The sequence below is a fragment of the Thermobia domestica genome, chromosome 1 (assembly GCF_964235325.1).
Source record: "Thermobia domestica chromosome 1, izTheDome1.hap1.1, whole genome shotgun sequence".
NCBI classification, from domain to species: domain Eukaryota; kingdom Metazoa; phylum Arthropoda; class Insecta; order Zygentoma; family Lepismatidae; genus Thermobia; species Thermobia domestica.
This window is the reverse complement of record NC_137454.1, coordinates 156,325,297-156,342,984: the sequence shown is the minus strand read 5'-3', so window position 1 is coordinate 156,342,984 and position 17,688 is coordinate 156,325,297. Positions and strand designations below refer to the sequence as shown.

Below are 17,688 nucleotides of genomic sequence, written 5' to 3'. Positions count from 1 at the left end.
ATAAAACGAAAATTCATGGCAGGGCCGCTATCGCCAAACCCCTGGTCCCAGCAGTAAATGCGAAGAGGCGTATCCAGTGATACAAGGACCACAAGGCGTGGACTCATGAGCAGTGGAAACACGTAATGTGGTCCGATGAATCGACCTTCACCTTGTTTCCAACAACCGGTCGTGTTTACGCATGGAGAACACCGTCGCAAGCCTATGATACAGATTGTCTGCTCCCAACAGTAAAGCATTTGGGGGGGGGGGGGGTTGTTACAGTATGGGCAGTGATATCGTGGTTTTCTGCAGGTCCCATCGTAGTCCTGCATGGAATGATGAATGCTAAGGCGTATGAGGCCATTTTGGGGGACCAGGTTTTACCCATGGCCCAAGTATTGTTCCCTGATGGTAATGGCATCTACCAAGATGATTTGGCACCCTGTCATGTTGCAAAAACGGTGAAACCATGGTTTGAGGAGCATGACCAGAAGCTATCACACCTCCCCTGGGTCCACAATCACCAGATCTGAACATCATTGAGCCATTGTGGTCTGAGTTAGAAAGGCGTGTTCGGTTTCATTACCCTTCACCAGCATCCTTAAGGAACAGGAGCATGTTTTCGAGGAACAATGTTACAAAATTCCACACACCACGATTCAGGAGCTGTATACGTCCATTCCACGTCGGATCCAACCTGGTTTGGACGCAAAAGGAGGCCCCACATCATACTAGGTATGATTTTGACACTTTTGCAAACGTTTGATTTTTTTGTCCAATCCCTATATATATATATATATATATATATATATATATATATACCTGGAGTGAAACTATAACCACAGGTATGCTTACGCCTATCCCCCCCAAAGTAACATCGGAATCACAAATAACTCCATGTAAGTCGAATACACTTTCAATACGAGTATTATTGCACTGTAAGTGGGAGGGAGGGACTTGAGCTGGGTCAGCCTTTCCCTGGTTACGCCACCAAAACAGTACATTTTGCTGTGTACGTCGGATTTATGGTCGAATTTTATCGGAAAGGTTCAAAGGTAGTACTGCTAAGGGCTATATATATATATATATATATATATATATATATATATATATATATATATATATATATATATATATATATATCACTATATTAAGTCAGGAGATGTTTGCTTCTTGTTGTTATTTTCGTTTTCGTTATGGGTAAATGTGTTTGTTGGATGAAAAAAAAAGAATATTCGGAACCATATTAAATTATATAGTATGTAATACGCCTTTTTTTTCTCACGTCTAGAAAACTGTATGCTCATCTTTTTTAATCGATAATTAAATCAACCTCTTTTTTTTACTTAGAAACAGTACTATTTCTTATATTAGGAGTAGGATTAGGAATTAATTTCTCGGCTTTCGGCATCTATGGTCATGTTAGCCCGTCACGTATGAAGGATGACGTCCCTTGGCGGTCACACTACCCGGGGAATTGAGAAGGAAGGAAAAGAGCGCCCTGGGACCGTTGTTAGGTACACTCATGTCCAAACTTTTTGTCGCACATCTATAACTGTCTTCTTGCAAGAATATAATTTGATAATGATTTTGCAGGGTACTTTTAATACTGATACTGTGTGTACAATCGAGAAATGTATATTTGTGGTAAATTTCATAGGAAAAGAATTATAAATACGAAAATTAGAATGAGTTAAACAAAATGTTGCTAAATGGACAAGAAAATTTTATTTTCGTTTTATTGTTCTTATTTACAGCTCTTTTGACATGAAATTTGCCACATACATGTCTTTGCCGATTATTCATATACTAACATTATAAGAAATACCGGACGAATTCGTTATCAAATTATATTCTTATAACAACATATTTATAGACATACGACAATAATTTTGGACATGAGTGTATCATCCGTGCATTTTCCTGGTGTGAATGAGGAAAACCTCACTCAAGATGACCGCTGTTTCTAATGTGTATGATCCAAAAGTGCATTAAGTTCTGTAACTTATTTAATAAATTTCCCTCACCCTTATGAAATACTTACGATTGCTACTGTAAACTGTATAGGTATTTCATATATAAGAAATCATAAAGAGTGAACTGTTAGTTCCATTTTCTTACTAATCTTCTCAAATGTTTCTTTTATGTATAACTTGTTTGGAACTGAAACATATAAGTGTGGATTAGTATTCCTTGAAAGAAAACTATTTCTCTCGCCTCCGATTAAGGATACAGAGTAGTTCCATTTTGAGTATTAACTTTTAGGACTGAATGCCAATAGTGCAAGATTATATCACAGGAGTGAGAGGTAGGGTAAGGATGCTACTACCAGGCTATGAAATTCCTTTCTATTTTCGTCAGATTCATAACTGGTCACAAAAGGACCGCTAAAGTTTCTCTTGGGAATTCCACATTCTGTGCTATTTATATTTTGACGGTTACGTTTTCTCTTGATCCTACATTCTATACAGGTTATCACACTGCTAATTTGGCTTTAGTTGAGCTTTTCTTTTAGCCATAAATGAAAACATTTCAAGTGAACTACTATCGCTTGTTACCTACTTCCCAGCAATCCCAACAGCTTTGTAACGAGATTTTTTCTTTGCAATTGTGCATTTTTTTAAAAAATATATAATGCCAATTGCAATAATTATAACAGCTAGTCGCGAAGTTTTGTCTGACATTTACAGAAAAAAAAAAAAGTAAGTTTTATGTAAAAGGTTAAGTCGTTAAGTGCGTTGAATTGAATAATATTACGCTAAAACAACACGTAAGATATACATTGTTCCTGAGTGGACAATGCTGCTAAAGGTATTTGCAGGTTCTGAGTTCAATATAAGCGCGAGCCCTGGTTAAGAATGCACAAAAGTAGAATTATTTAACAAGCATTGATAGACATAGTATGTTGGTGAACACACTGAATCAGCATATCTTCAGAGAGAGAGAAATGAAATTTTCTAGTTTAACATTCCACGATTATGCCCTTGTGGCTAAAGGAGACGAATGATTAATGAAAATGAATGATGATAAAATTGATTATTTGTGTTCTCCCTCTGGGAATTGAAGCCAGGACCACGCACACCAAAGACACCCGCTAGCTTCTAGACCAGCAAGGAGGGCTATTATAAGACCCAAAATTAAATATTTGAGTAATTTTCTAAAAAATAAACAAATAAATAAATAAATAATATTGTCACGACATAAAATGCTACATTTTTGTAATTTTTTTTTTCGAGTCCAGTGGACACACTAGAGGGTTCAGTGCAGTTTGAGGGGCGGCTTTAAAATTTTAATTTTGGGTAGGCCCGCTGTCTCGCTTATGGATACATATACACATTTGATTAATTAATGACAGTAGGAAATTACTTTTACAGAAATAGTTGATGCTTTTTATTAAATAATTATCTGCCATTAATATAAATAGTGGGTCTTTTAGCGTTTATATAATTTTCAAAAGTTTTGGGTAGTCCCGACCTACCCGCTAAAGCCGCCACTGCAGAGTTGTGGAAATTGTCAATTTCTGTTAAAAGCTGAATATTATCTGGGTTTTGCAATGCTGGTTTCCACTTCCCCCTAACGATCTTCCTGTTGTCTGCGGGCAGGTATACGAGCGCGTGCGAAGACTAGATCGTCAACCTCCTGTCCTTGGATACCGAACGTTGCCCCACAGTTCCCTTCTACAGAGGGGGAAGACGGAGCTTCCGGATTGGTGACGGAGTGTCTAGCTATATTATCATTGGTGGGAAGTGCCGCTAAGGAGGTGGTTTGAGGAGAGAGGCGCGGAAATTTGTGTAGTTTGGAGGGAAGGGAACATTTTGGGAAGTACACGATCACGGATGCGAGCGAACTTGCAAGTTCTTTGAGTGAGTGGGGTGCTTGCTTGAAGTTGAAGACAGAGGTCTTAAGCCGTGCACCATCCCTTAACTGGTGCTGGCAGGAGTAGGGATCCGAACTCAGGGCCCTAGGAGGAAAAATATGTTTTGGGACAACTGTGCCGAGCATTGTGATTTCTCCATATCATGTTCTAGGTAACCATAGCAACAGAAGTGTAGATATTGTAGTTCATATTATGAGCTGTGTAGCCAGTGCTTAATTTTAATTCAATATATACTTTTAGTAAGTGGAGAAGGAAGGATATAATTATAATGAAACCATCATGTTAAAATAGGCTATTTCAGTGAATTGGTTGCTAGTTTATTGTGTCTGTGTAGGTATTTGGTATAGCAATACGGAAGACAGTATTACAATCTGTGAGGAGCTGTTCAATGTAGGAATAATTTTATCCAGCATCAGGACCACCCAACGGGGATATTGACGATGAGACGTCTTCGAAATACCCATGCATATATTGTTAATGTTATATTTTTATTTTTAGTATATTAGTAATTGTTCTTTGACGCAGAAAAAAAATTGTGGAAGAAAATGCTTACTGCTCACTAAGAATTTGTCCATAAACAATTATATTGAATAGTATAAACTCTTATTTTATTAAGAAATAATGATGGAGCGTCGTAGCTTGTTTAGTTAAAGCAGGTTAGAGATGTTTATACATAAACATAATGTCATGGTATATAGTTATTCTGACTACGGATGAAATTATGTGCTTTTTTTATCTTTCGAAATATTATATATACTTGTAGTAGCTAGAATAGAACCAGAACGTCGCTAGACCTTTCTAAGTGAGACTGTGCCTCCGAAAAATGCGCTTGAAGTCTTCCTATCGGCAGCAGGATGTTATTTCTGAGCAAAATATTATAGCACACATTGGAAAAATATATATTTTCAATTGTAACGTAGAAAATGTTAGCATATGTAACTGTGTGTCTTGGAGGGCCGCGGTGGCTCAGTGGTAGAGCGTTCACCTTTAGTGTACGGAGCCCTTGGTTCGATCCCAGCTTGGGCCAAGTGAACTTTTTGGTGGACAAACATCATGTGCATGGGTTTTCTCGGTTCTCCCGTTTCCTCCCACTTTCTTCATTTCATCCATTTCTTATCATCGTCTCCTTTGGCCTAATCGGCATACCCCTGGGACGTAAAACAAAGATTTAATTTCATTTCATTTATATATCCTGGTGCAACAGCTCTTGGAGGTCATGGCCTACCAACCGGTTTGTAGCACTGATGCCTTTGGGGTGATATGTGATCAAAACATGGGCTCCTCTCCACTTTAGTGCTGGTTTTCTAGACTACCGTTCCCTACTTCTTTCTTTCAAGTTGCTCCTCAATTGTCCTCAAGACTGAGTGGACACCATCTAGTGAATACGAACAGTTACCCATCTTTCCTCTGACCAGACCCGGTTCTGCTTTGCTTCATTGATCTAATGAGAATCTGTATTCCAGCACGGCTAGGACGTAATATATATATATGTGAATATAACGCTATGTGGTCTTCAAAGGGACATGTTGATTCATTGGTAAGAGCGCTCACATTTGATCCTAGGGGTCCCTGATTTGATCACAAACTGTGAATTTGTAGCTAATGCAGGTGTGCCCACAGAGGGGGGACTATGACGCAAACTGCGTCATTGAAATATTTGCGGGGGGGGTAAAAATCTATATAAATATGTTTGAGGGGGTGTAAAAATTAATCGAAAATAAGATTTTTTCATGGAAGAACACCTACGGATAGACAATTTGGGGGGGTGCGTCATGGACATAAGGGGGTTGGGCACCACTGGCTAATGTGTATATATATAATGTGTGTGTGTGTGTATGTATATTCACACACAACTCCCACAGAAGTGCATCGATTTTGATGATTGTGTTTCTTTGAGAGTATAATCCCACGTGATCATGGGCACCAGAAGGGGCGGGGGGGGACCGTCCTGGCACACAAAAATGTATTAAACTTCTTAAAATGTTCTTAATATAAATTAAAAATACCAAATGTAATATATCAACTAGGGAGATGAGCCGCCTCTAGAAAATTTTCTTCGGGCGCCCATGCCCGTGGTCCTATGTAAATTCTATCACGATTTGATGGTAGTATTTGAAGCTAGACCATGAACTGTTGTAGTGTTAATACTGTAATTCAGTGGTCCCCAACCGGTGTATCGCACAGTCTCATAGGGTGTGTCGTGAAATTTCAGAATTTAAAAATTACGAAGCGTTTAATAATTAATTAGTTAAAATCAATGTTGATTCAGAGTGAGTGTAGCAATCAGCAACAATGCTCAGTGCTACATGGAATTATTAATTAATAGAAAGTTAAACTTACACTACAATAATTTCTCTCTCTCTCTCTCTCTCTCTCTATATATATATATATATATATATATATATATATACCGTAAGACGGGGTTACTTTTGCACAATATATGAAAATTCACAGTCCTCTGTCGGCAAAACCATGAACTGTAAAGAGGAAGTTTCAACTGCCACCGTAAGATAGAACATCCAACTGCATTTTGGCTATAATGTTGGCGGTTAACATCAGTTCTAATTACCCGGAAGGTTTGTTGTACAGGTATGGAAATCAGTTACTGTTAAGGCCGACAAAATTTGAAAGGTATCACCTACAAGAATTTCCGTCGATGTTAATTCAGTTTCGTAGAATACTCGATGCAATAGTTTAAATTGAAATGTGAAACGTTTTAAAGACATAAAAAAAAAAGTAAAACTGGGAGAAGGCGGTTTTAGCCTCTCTCGGGGTTGCTTTGCACCGGTCCAAAATACCCCTTAGATAGGAAATTATTATTACTGGAACCTCTTGTGTTCTAAATTTAGGTAAAATTTGTAATTAGGTAGATGCTGGAATGAATTTCTTGTTGAAAAATAAATTATGGACAGTGGCAGATCCAGAAAAATAGTTTGAGAGGGGCTTCACTCACAAAGGCTTAAAAAAAAAAAAAAAATGAACACCACTAGACTTTTGGAGGGGGGGCTTGAAGCTTATACGCATAGGAATGACTAACATTACATTTTAAAAAAAATAAATCATGCAAGCAGGCTTCTGCCTGAAAGCCCCAAACCCCGTAAATATTCTACTGATTACAGTTAGGATGATATTCTTGGAATTAAGGAATAACAAAGGAAAATCAGTTCACGGGGATTTTTTTCTGTTCCTGAGTTGGCATTTTTGTGGGACATATGCTAAACTATTAGAATGTGATTCCTGTGACAGTACCAGAAAATACATAATTTTCTGTACAAATATTGGTAATTCATACTAAGTATCGATACCGACACCCTCATTGTAATATCAATATTTGTAGATAGCATGCAGTTTTGTGTAGAAAGTAAAATGTATAAATATTGAATGGGAAACATTGCACAGTAAAGTTATGTTCGTATATTAAACGTACTTTTTTGTATGTTGTGCAAAGTAACCCCACCTATGGGGTTACTTTGCACCAAAGTTTATATTTCAATAACTATGGTCATACTGAATGTTTACTATGAAATTGCACTAATGTTTTCCTTATATATCTAGCTATTATATGTTTAAAATGCAGTATTCTAAATCATTACGTTTGTGAGTTACGTGGGATTTACTTTAAAATTCCTTAAATCTTGTGCAAAGTAACCCCGTCATTCTATATATATATATATATATATATATATATATATATATATATATATATATATATATATATATATATATATATATATATATATATGGGCGAGGATCTAAATGGGCTATAGGAGCTGTAGCCCCCCTTGACGCTCAGGTATACAATGGATAAAATGGGCTTCAATCCTGCTTTACACTGGATAAACCGGCAAACTATGGATTACCCCCCCTAATCATATCCTGGATCCGCCACTGTATATATATATATATATATATATATATATATATATATATATATATATATATATATATATATATATATATATATATATATACCTAGTTATATCATAAATACTGTCACAAGTTTGAATGTGAATAACACAGAGTATTAACACCAAGGCAATTTATTTTGGTCATGTTTTACATTGATATGCTGTACACCTGACGCACGAATCATTTTTCGAAATGTGCCCCCTTGGCCTTGATGTATACACGAAGTTTGTCCGGCCACTGGTCAAATGGCATTACGCACCACGTTCATTGGAAAATTGTTCACTGCTCGGGTCAAGGATTGTTTCAGATTGTCGACAGATGGATTCCGTTTATGGCAGACCTTTGCCTGAAGGACTGCCCAAAGTTTGTAGTCCAACGGGTTAAGGTCCGGGCTGCTAGAAGGCCAATCAGCGGCAGAAATGAAGTAGTTGGGGACGTTCCGTGCCAGCCAGTCCTGGGTTGTTTTCGCTTTGTGGCCTGGAGCGGAATCCTGCTGGAAGGTCTACCTTTCTCCAGGGAACATGGTAGCAGACAGTGGTTTCACTATAGGTGTTAGCACTGTGTCCTGGTACACGTTGGCAGATTTTTAACACCTTTTTCGCAAAAATGCAGCTGGGTTGTGCCTGAGTAGCTCACTCCCCACCAAACCATCAATGAGGCAGGATGATGTGATGTGCCCTCTGAACCCTTGGAGCTGCCTCAGCAGCTGCAGTAGATGACGTGGGATACACACGGTCATTTTGGGTTTTGTAGGCCTGCTCAGTTGTGAACATCTTTTCGTCAGTGTACATAATCTTTCTGTGCAGATTGTTGGCGTAACGCCGCAACAGTCTCTCTGATTTAAGGACCCTCTGCGACATTCTGTTTGGGTCCGCCTTTTATACGCCCGTAGATGTAAGTCACTCCTGATCACACGAGACATGGAATTTCTGCTGATGTTCATCTCAGCAGCCATCACACTTTGTGTTTGAACAGGATTTCTTCGAAATCTTGCTGCGAGGCGACTGCTTTCTGGACCTGTGGGCTTCGTACCGTTCGTGGTCTGCCACTCTTTGCGCGGTCAGCTGCTGTTCCAGTCTCGGTGTATCGCTGTATGGCGCGATACACGAATCTCTTGCTGATTTATAGGGGTTTCAGGATGTTGAAAATCTCACCTGCTGTCTTCCCGACCTTGTGTAGTGCAATTACTGCTACACGATTTTCGTAATCGCCCCACTCCATCAGAACTCAGTACAATATAACGTATGTTAAGAACAATCAAACACACACTACATGCATCTTCCGCTTTACACACAACAGCACTATGCTACTCCGGATGCCTACAGCGCCACTCCAAACTTTGTAATAGTATTTATGATATAACTAGGTTAGGTTATATAACGGGTTACAACTAAAAATCTGCACAAAATGTGAGGTAAGATAAAAGCAACCAGACGACAAATGGAAACTATGTTTTAACGTTTATTTACAGTATATACATAGGCACAAAAGAAAATGCTAATGACACATTGCAAATGGTCCGTGATCAGCTACAGTCCGCAAACGTGTTGGAATAGACGCACAGGCTGTTTGGACGCCAGTTGGGTCAATTTCTTTTAAATATTTGCGTATTCTGCTTTGAAGCTGCTGAACAGTTTTTGCCTTCCAATTATTTTTGTACACCTTGTCACTCAATTGTCCAAAAAATCTTCGATTGGGCGGCACTGGGGCAAGTTAGTTGGATTTTTTGGTTTTGGGCACAAAAGGGATGTTTTGAGACATGAGGTGCTACTGAGTCTTTCTCGCATAATGAGAGCTGACTTTGTCAGGCCAGGAAATAAAATTGTTGTCAGAATGATATTTTCGTATAAAGGGAACTAATATCTTTTGAAGACATTGCATCACGTACACATCTTGATCGATTGCTAACCCACTGGGCTTGAAATAAGGCTGCGATATACCTTTGTCCGATACAACTAAATAAAGCATCACTTTGCTTTCAAATTTCTGCTTGCCTTTATATTTTATATTAGAAGAAGTGTGTTGCTTGTCTGAGGAATAATAAATGTCATTTCCAGGAATCTGGGATTTAGAAAGGCTAAAGTAACTTTCATCATATAAAACAAACGATTTTCCTTTGTAATTTCTGACCATCCAACGACAATTTGATTTCACAGTTTTTATTTGCGTGTCTGTGTAAGATGGAGCTTTTTTCTTTTTGCATGCTTTAATTCCCATTGATTTTAATGTTTTAGATATGTATTGTTGTGAACACTTAAATGTTTTTGCTGCGTCGTTCTGACTAATGTTGTCTTTCTTGTCAAACATCTGTTTTAGACTTTGTTTATTTTTATTCGTCATAATTGCTGCCTTTCGACCACTTCTTGCTTTTCTTTCTATTGTTCCGGATCTAAGTATCGCATAAATTGTTCTTTTTGGCACACCTTCAGCAGCAATGTGTTTCACACAATATGATTTCCCAATTCGTGATTTTTTTCGTGGAAACTTACAATGCGTGCACGGAGGACTTCTTCCTTTGACGCCATTTTCCACCAGTTAATTCGCATCTGAAAGAAAGCAAACATGTTGTGAATTAGACAAAGAGTGTACTATCAACATACCAAAGAATAGCGATGACTGTCTCAATAGGTTTTATTTTATGACCCCGCACATTTTGTGCAGATTTTTAGTTGTAACCCGTTATATATATATATATATATATATATATATATATATATATATATATATATATATATATATATATATATATATATATATATATAACACTTAAGCTAAAAACTTGAAATATGGTGAGAATATAAAATTTGTGGTGCAACGGATTTGTGTGCATAGGATTTTTGAAAATTTGACGGAAATATGGGAAAAAGAGGGATGGCAGTTATAATCTTATAATGTCTGAATGTTAGAAATATGAAATTTGGTATATAGACTTCTCAATTAAGATAATTAGACACGTCTGTCACTTTTTAAAAAAATATTTAACCTAGAAGCGAAGAAAAGGGGTGGGAATTACAATTATTATTAAAAAAAAGTCCATATATCGAAATCTCTCAAGGTTAGAAACATGAAACTTGATATTTCGACATCTCATCTAAAATAATTAAACACATGTTTCACAGTTTTTTTTTTTTTTTTTCCTATTTAGGTTTGCCCTAGAAGGGAAGAAAAAGGGTGGGATTTCAATTGTTATAATTGGATGACTGTATCTTGGAATCTGTTAAGATTAGACATGAAATTCGGTATTTAGATCTTTCATTTAAAGACGTTTTCACCTTTTTTTTTTTTTTTTTTTTTTTTTTTTTTTTTTTTTTTTTTTTTTTTTTTACATTTCCCCTACAATGGAAGAAAAAAATCGGAGAGAAAAAGTGAATTGGGTTTGTAATTGTTAAAATAAGGTGGCCATATCTCGAAATCCTTTAAGGTTATAGATATGTTAAGGATACGATAAGTGCGAGTCTGTAGGCCGAACAATTTTTTTTTTTTTGGGGGGGAACGGGGGGTTTTGGGACGAAGGCTAGTTATTAATAAGAAAACAAGTATGTATGTCGTGACTTCGTTGATGGTCAGTAAAGTATGTCGCCAGTCGAACCGGTTGAGAACCAGACCGTAATTAACAGACTTCATTGTGTGAATGTTCACGCGTAATTTTGACGTAGATACGGTGATTACTTTTATGGTTGTTTCATGTTAATTACAACGGAATTTAATGATAGTCTTCGGAGCTAGATCATGACACTCGGTTGACAGTGTTCAAAACGTATAGACTGGGGTAACAGGAAAAATAACCGACTTCAAGAAGCAAACGCAAATAATAATAATAAAATCAATTCAAAATTTCAACTTGAAATCTTAATATTTCCAAAAAAGAAAAAAAAGCCGACCTCAAAAAGCGCTAAAAATCAGAAAATAATTTATTACTATTATCTATAAAAATCTTGAAACCTGCGCCAAGTCAAAACAAATTACTGCTTCGTAAAATTACCCTGAAACTGTAATTTTGTTAGACAGTTAATTTGTTACAGTTAGCACAGGCTTAAGCATTTTTTATACATAATACGTAGGTAACAATGGATTATTTTCTCCTTTTTAGCAATTTTTCGAAGTATGTTAATATTTTGTTCTACCAGTATTTTTCTATAGTTATTTACTCCCATTAATCGTCCTTCTTTCACACACAGAACGTAAACATGAAACTTAAATATTTTATTTAGTTTTTTCATTGCTTTAATTTACAAAAACAGATTCCTGAATCACAAAGTAAATATATTTTGGGTATTTGTTACATGTTTTGTACTTAGAACATACATACAATGGCGTTATTAACTTAATTTTTCGTCTCAGTAAGTGTAAGAAACAAAATATACATTTAACTTTGAACTTCGAGCTCAGTGAAAAAATTGTGAGTAGTTAGACAAATTGCTCTTAAAAGAACTATTTATTCAACAGACATATTGAGGGAAAGATTATCAGTGCTCCTTGTGGATTTAAAATGAATCTGAATCCTGATTCCTTCAGGTTTCACCATGCAATTACAGAGACACTGTCGTCAGTTCTAAACCCATTCTTTCTTAATTAAATGGAATCGTGAAGAAAAAAAAAGCACCGGTTATCCTGTTTGAAACCAGCAAGCACATTTGATAGAGATATAAGAAACATTAAAATAAACTACAGTATGTTACAGTAGTAGTATTCGTTTGATCGAGGGAATATATTGATTTTTATCTATGAAGATAGAAAACTAAGTGTAGTTATTTTCTTTTTCAGGATTCTAAAAGACCTCATAAACGTGACCAGTAACGGAAACCACAGCTCAAGGTAAGATATCCTTGTTTCATACGATGTAATATTGCTTAGTAGAATCATAGAACAAAATTTTGGACCTTATTTCGAATGAGGAAATTCCATGACATTTCTTCCACATATGGGGTGGAAGACCTTGCTTCAATCGTGCTGGAATGACATATCCAAATCTCAACATAGATTAACGTTTTTCTTACCTTTGGTGTTGAAGAAAAGACTTCAGTCCGTAAACACTCAGTAATACCAGTGGCTAGGACATGGATGTTAATAGACTTAGTTTCGGCTAAAGAAAAAGATAACTAGGGTTGTGAATTAGGCTGAGGTTTAGTTCACAAAATTCAAAGTTGATTTCTGATTAAAGTGTGGACACTTACAATGGATTTAGTATAAACAGCGTAATACAAATTCTTCTAAAGGTCGAAATTTAAGAATTAAGAAGGACCTATGCCCATTGTTTAAGATAATTCTTTTAACTAACTATGTTTTGTAGTCTTGATAAAATGCTGTCCATATCTTTGTAAAATCTTACAATTTATTAAGTACAATTTTAATACTCGTAAGCAAAATACAAGAGAGATCCAGGAGCAAAAATAATTAAACTTTTTTTTTTCATCACTGAACTTATTGAAAAGTTAGGGACGTTTTCTTCCTTTATTCAATGAGATTGTGGTCAGAATTGTTTTGAGATTTGAATTGAATCGAGAGAATAGAAGTCTTAGTGATGTGCTGTAGAAGTTAAGAGCAGTGAGATTAATAATTATTTGTAAGCAGAGACCTAGCAATAGATAATTTCATTCCGGAGATTTTAAGTTTTAAATCAATTAATATGGCGGCGATTGGCCATTGGTAAAAGAACTATGAAGGTAATTCTGTCCATTATGGATATTAAAGTTGTTCGCTAATTTCCGAGAAAATACCGTGGGCTTGCGAAAATGAGGTAATCAGTGGAATAGAGAAAGTTATATATTGGAGAATTTTAATAGCTTCATTGAATAACATATAAAGAATAAGTTTTGAGACATCTAAGATTGGCAGGACACGTCATTCGCTTAGTTAGACCAGAATAGAAGGTAGGAGGAAACTGTGACTATTGATAATAGAAAAGTGAACAAAATCCTGGAGCTGCGGTGGCTCAGTGGTAGATGCGTACCTCTGGCGCATGGAGTCCCTGGTTTGAACCTAGCTCCCGCCAAATGGGCTATTTGGCGGACGAACATCGTGTACGTTGATCTCCTAGGTGTTTTTCACTTTCCTTCCGCTTTTATAATTCCACTGTTTCATCTCATCGTCACAGTTGTCCTTAGCATTGGTGCATAATTGTGAAACGTAAACGTAAAAAAAAAATCATACTCAAAGAGGTTTCTGGGTTTTAATCTTTCCTTCCTGTCTTGAAAAAGATAGTATGAAAAATAAACATTGACTATATGGTATGTATTCCAAAACCTTGAAACTATATGAATTTGGAAGTTTGAATTTTCCCCTTTCCTTTGAAGAAATTCTGCGTATACCAGTGATCCTGGCTGTATTACCTTGACAACAGAATATGATATAGTAAAGGTATTGTTTCTGTGACGATGAATCTTTTTTTTTTTTTTTCTTCAAGTCAGAATGGATGAATCAGCAAAAACCTTCTGTACGCTGTTTAAGTAAACCTGAATTATTGACTGTTCTTGGCATCCGTACATCTTCATCTCGTCGGATGCTACTTGATATGATGTTTCTTCATAGAATTCTAAATGGGAAACTTAGAACTGAAGAACTAATCTCTAAATTTAATATTCGGGTACCTGCAAGAAGAACTAGAAATAGTGAACTACTTCATTGCAACACGCCTCGATTATCAATTATTCATTGTTCTTTGTTCCATAGACTGGCTTCTGAATTTAACTCCATTGCTTCTGACGTGGATATTTTTAAATCTGAGAATGTATTCCGACGGGAAATTATTGCTACACTTATAGAAACTTAGTTTTATTTCAAATTTGTTATTGTTACACTTATGGACCTTAATATAGCTTTTTGTTTACACTTGTTATTATTAATTTTATATTCTATGTTATACAGTTTCAGTGTAAAATTACTCCCTTGCTGTATCTGGAACTTTGACAAATAAATAAATAAATAAATAAATAAGTTGTAGGTGGAATTTTCTGCTGTTGAGTTCCGATCTCAACTACATATCCGTTTGAGTGGATTGAGATTGAATGACGTTGGAAGGGGGGGGGGGGGAAGAATTAACCACTTACGGTTCTTCAAGTTGAGTCTGTTTTATGAACACAATTTCAGATGTAAACGGAGGAGAGCGTTAGAAAAGATATGAAGTTATTTTCAGAATTCATCGTTAGTTTACAATGCTGCATTGAGTTTTACTAATAAAAATCCAAATCAGGATTAAGGTAATTTGTGTGTTTTTCTTTAACACAGGTTTTTTTTTAAGGCGTTGATTTATAACTCATTATTTTCGTTTTTAGACCTCAGTCTTCACTTCGACATAGTGCTTTTCCTTCTTTATCTTTCGAGAAGAAACACACTACAGTTTCAAGCAATAAGGAAAATTTATCTTTCTTAAGTGAAAACGTCGCTCCCAATCAAGAAGAGAAACAGTCCAACAGCCCACAAAAACTCTTTTCAAGCCCTTCAAAGGTAAGTGCTTATTTATTTTATTTATTTATTTATTTATTGGTAACTTGGAAGAAATAGCTATACTGTTGACTGAAGTCTGAGTAAGACTTTTGCTTGTATTCTTTCATAATCTACTAACTTAAAGTACGAGAGGCTGCTGAAAGATCCGTAGGCCAACCCAGGAGTGCAGGTAGAATGATGTAATAGTACAGTTTTGAAGAACGTATCTCTATATGTACAAATACAAATTTCCATATTAATATAGTTTTTCAGGACCCCTGAAATGATCATGTGTACCCAACAGTGAATATCACGAACATCGAGATTAGAGCTGTTGTCAAATTTTTGTTCCACCAAGGAAAGTCACCGAAGCAAATTCGTGAGGTACTCAGTGAAACACTGCGGGACTCCTCCGTCATATGCAATGGTGAAAAAGTTGGTGGCACAGTTCAAACGTAGCGATTCCTCAACAGTTGATGCTCCACTTGCAGGAAGACCAAATACAGAGACTTCACGCAATCGTGGATGAAATTCATGACATTATTCTTAAAAATCGCAGAATCTCAGCAAAACGGGTGGCTGAGATTGTGGGCATGCGCAAGCTCTGGCCAAAATGGATTCCCAAAAATCTATCAACAGATGAAAGAATAAGGGCATCAAATAAATTCATTTCCCATTATGACAGCAATGCCAAGCAATTTATGTCACGAATAGTAGCCATGGACGAAACGTGGTTGTACCACTACGATCCTGAAACGGAACAACAATCAATGGAGTGGTGGGACTCAGGTTCTCTTAACCCCAGGAAGTTCAAGAGACAAAAGTCGCGTGGGAAAGTGTTTGCTACATTCTTCTGGAATAAGGATTGAGTCATACTCATTGACTACCTGTCCAAGGATCAGACTCCAGATCAATGGAGTGGTGGAACTCAGGTTCTCTAATAAGGATTGAGTCATACTCATTGACTACCTATCCAAGGATCAGACTCTGCATTACTCTCAAAACTGAAAGACAAATTAAAAGTGCAACGCCGCGGAAAATAATAATTAAAAAAAAAAAATCCTTCAGGACAATGCCCCTGTCCATAGAGCACTGCAAACACAACTGACATTGCATGATCTAGGGTTTTAATGTTTAGATCATCTCCAGACTCAAGCAATACTTAAAATGACGCTATTTTGAATGTGATATGAAGGTGATAGTGCTATGGAACAGTGGGGCGAGCAACAGCCTTCAGTTTCTCTTTTTTTAAATACTGGTCTGCAAAAATTGGATCACCGTGCAAGGAAGTGTATTGAACTTCGGAGGGAGTATGTGAAATAACTAAAATTTCATATTTCATGTGCACTCCTAGGTTGGGCTACGAACTTTTCAGTAGCCCCTCATAACATACATTACATAACGCAACTTTCTGATGATTTTCTTAGTCACTAACTTCAAATTACTTCTTTCATTTTGGTAATGCTTTGCTTAAATTACCACGAGATTATTATTATTATTTTTTTTTTTTTTTTTGTTTTTAATTTAGTTTTTGAAGCTGCAAAATCATAATTTGTAATATAAGAAAATGATCTACTCTTTTGATGTAATACTAAAGTCAGTGAGGCAACATCCTTTGATTAGCGATTTGATTCATTTCACCCAGTTTAGTCTTAAATCAAAAAATAGTTTATTTAATTTTTTGATATTTCTATCTTGCTCTCTTTAAATGCGGATTCTGTATGAAAGTCTTGTATGATAAATGGCCATTTTAGTTTAGTTATAACTTGATTATTTGGTATAAAATATGTTCCTTTCCTTTGAGATTTGTGAAATTACCAGCAGATATTCATTACCGTTCCATACATGTTCTTTAGTCAATAGCTTTGGAGAGAATGGACTAATTGGAACACCGTTTTCTTAAGCATAGAGAAGATGTGTTTCTCCTGTTACCAGAAACCTCTTAAATTGATCTGTTCTATTCTGAATTATTGAGAAGAGAGCAAAGGGGTGGATGAGAGTATACGGGTTTGCTGTCGTTCGCACTTTATTACAATCCGGTCATAATGCAATTTTCTGTTTACTCTCACATTTACTAACTTCGTCGCTTATTAATCCCCACCCCCACCCAGTATTTCTATTTATGGATTCTTAGCTTAGCTCACACTTGGCTTTAATGTTTTATATTACGTCTTCCATTATTAGTATAATATTTTGGAAGATCAAAGTTCCAGCTTGCATTTCGAAATGAAGCTAATGCGCTAGCAGCACGAAGGCCGTGGTATTCTACTGATATTGGTTATTATGGCAATCCCACTGCCAATTACTTTATAATTGAGCTAGCAGCGACAACTATTTTATGCTTTTGATTCTTCCCCCCTCCCCCCTCAGGCTCTGACTAATCCGCTTTACGAGTAATAATGCAGGATAACTGTTCTTCCTGCCTTAAATGGAAACAAAATGAAAACAGGAATAATTAAAATTATTAGGAGCGTGACTTTATAATGCAATCTGAGCGT

At 36.3% G+C, this 17,688-nt stretch overlaps 1 protein-coding gene across 2 annotated transcripts in view; it reads left to right on the top strand.

The window, feature by feature from the left end:
* Positions 1-17,688, top strand: part of stg (string) — a 169,053-nt gene that overhangs the window by 82,924 nt on the left and 68,441 nt on the right. Inside the window, exons 1-3 of one of the 2 annotated variants that reach the window (XM_081764957.1) lie at positions 3,763-4,010; positions 12,533-12,583; positions 15,040-15,211. In XM_081764957.1, coding sequence (XP_081621083.1) covers positions 3,958-4,010; positions 12,533-12,583; positions 15,040-15,211 — 276 coding nt within the window. In that variant the 5' untranslated portion in view covers positions 3,763-3,957. Of the gene's footprint in view, positions 1-3,762; positions 4,011-12,532; positions 12,584-15,039; positions 15,212-17,688 lie in introns of those variants that run through there. The other variant, XM_081764949.1, reaches the window with a different exon arrangement.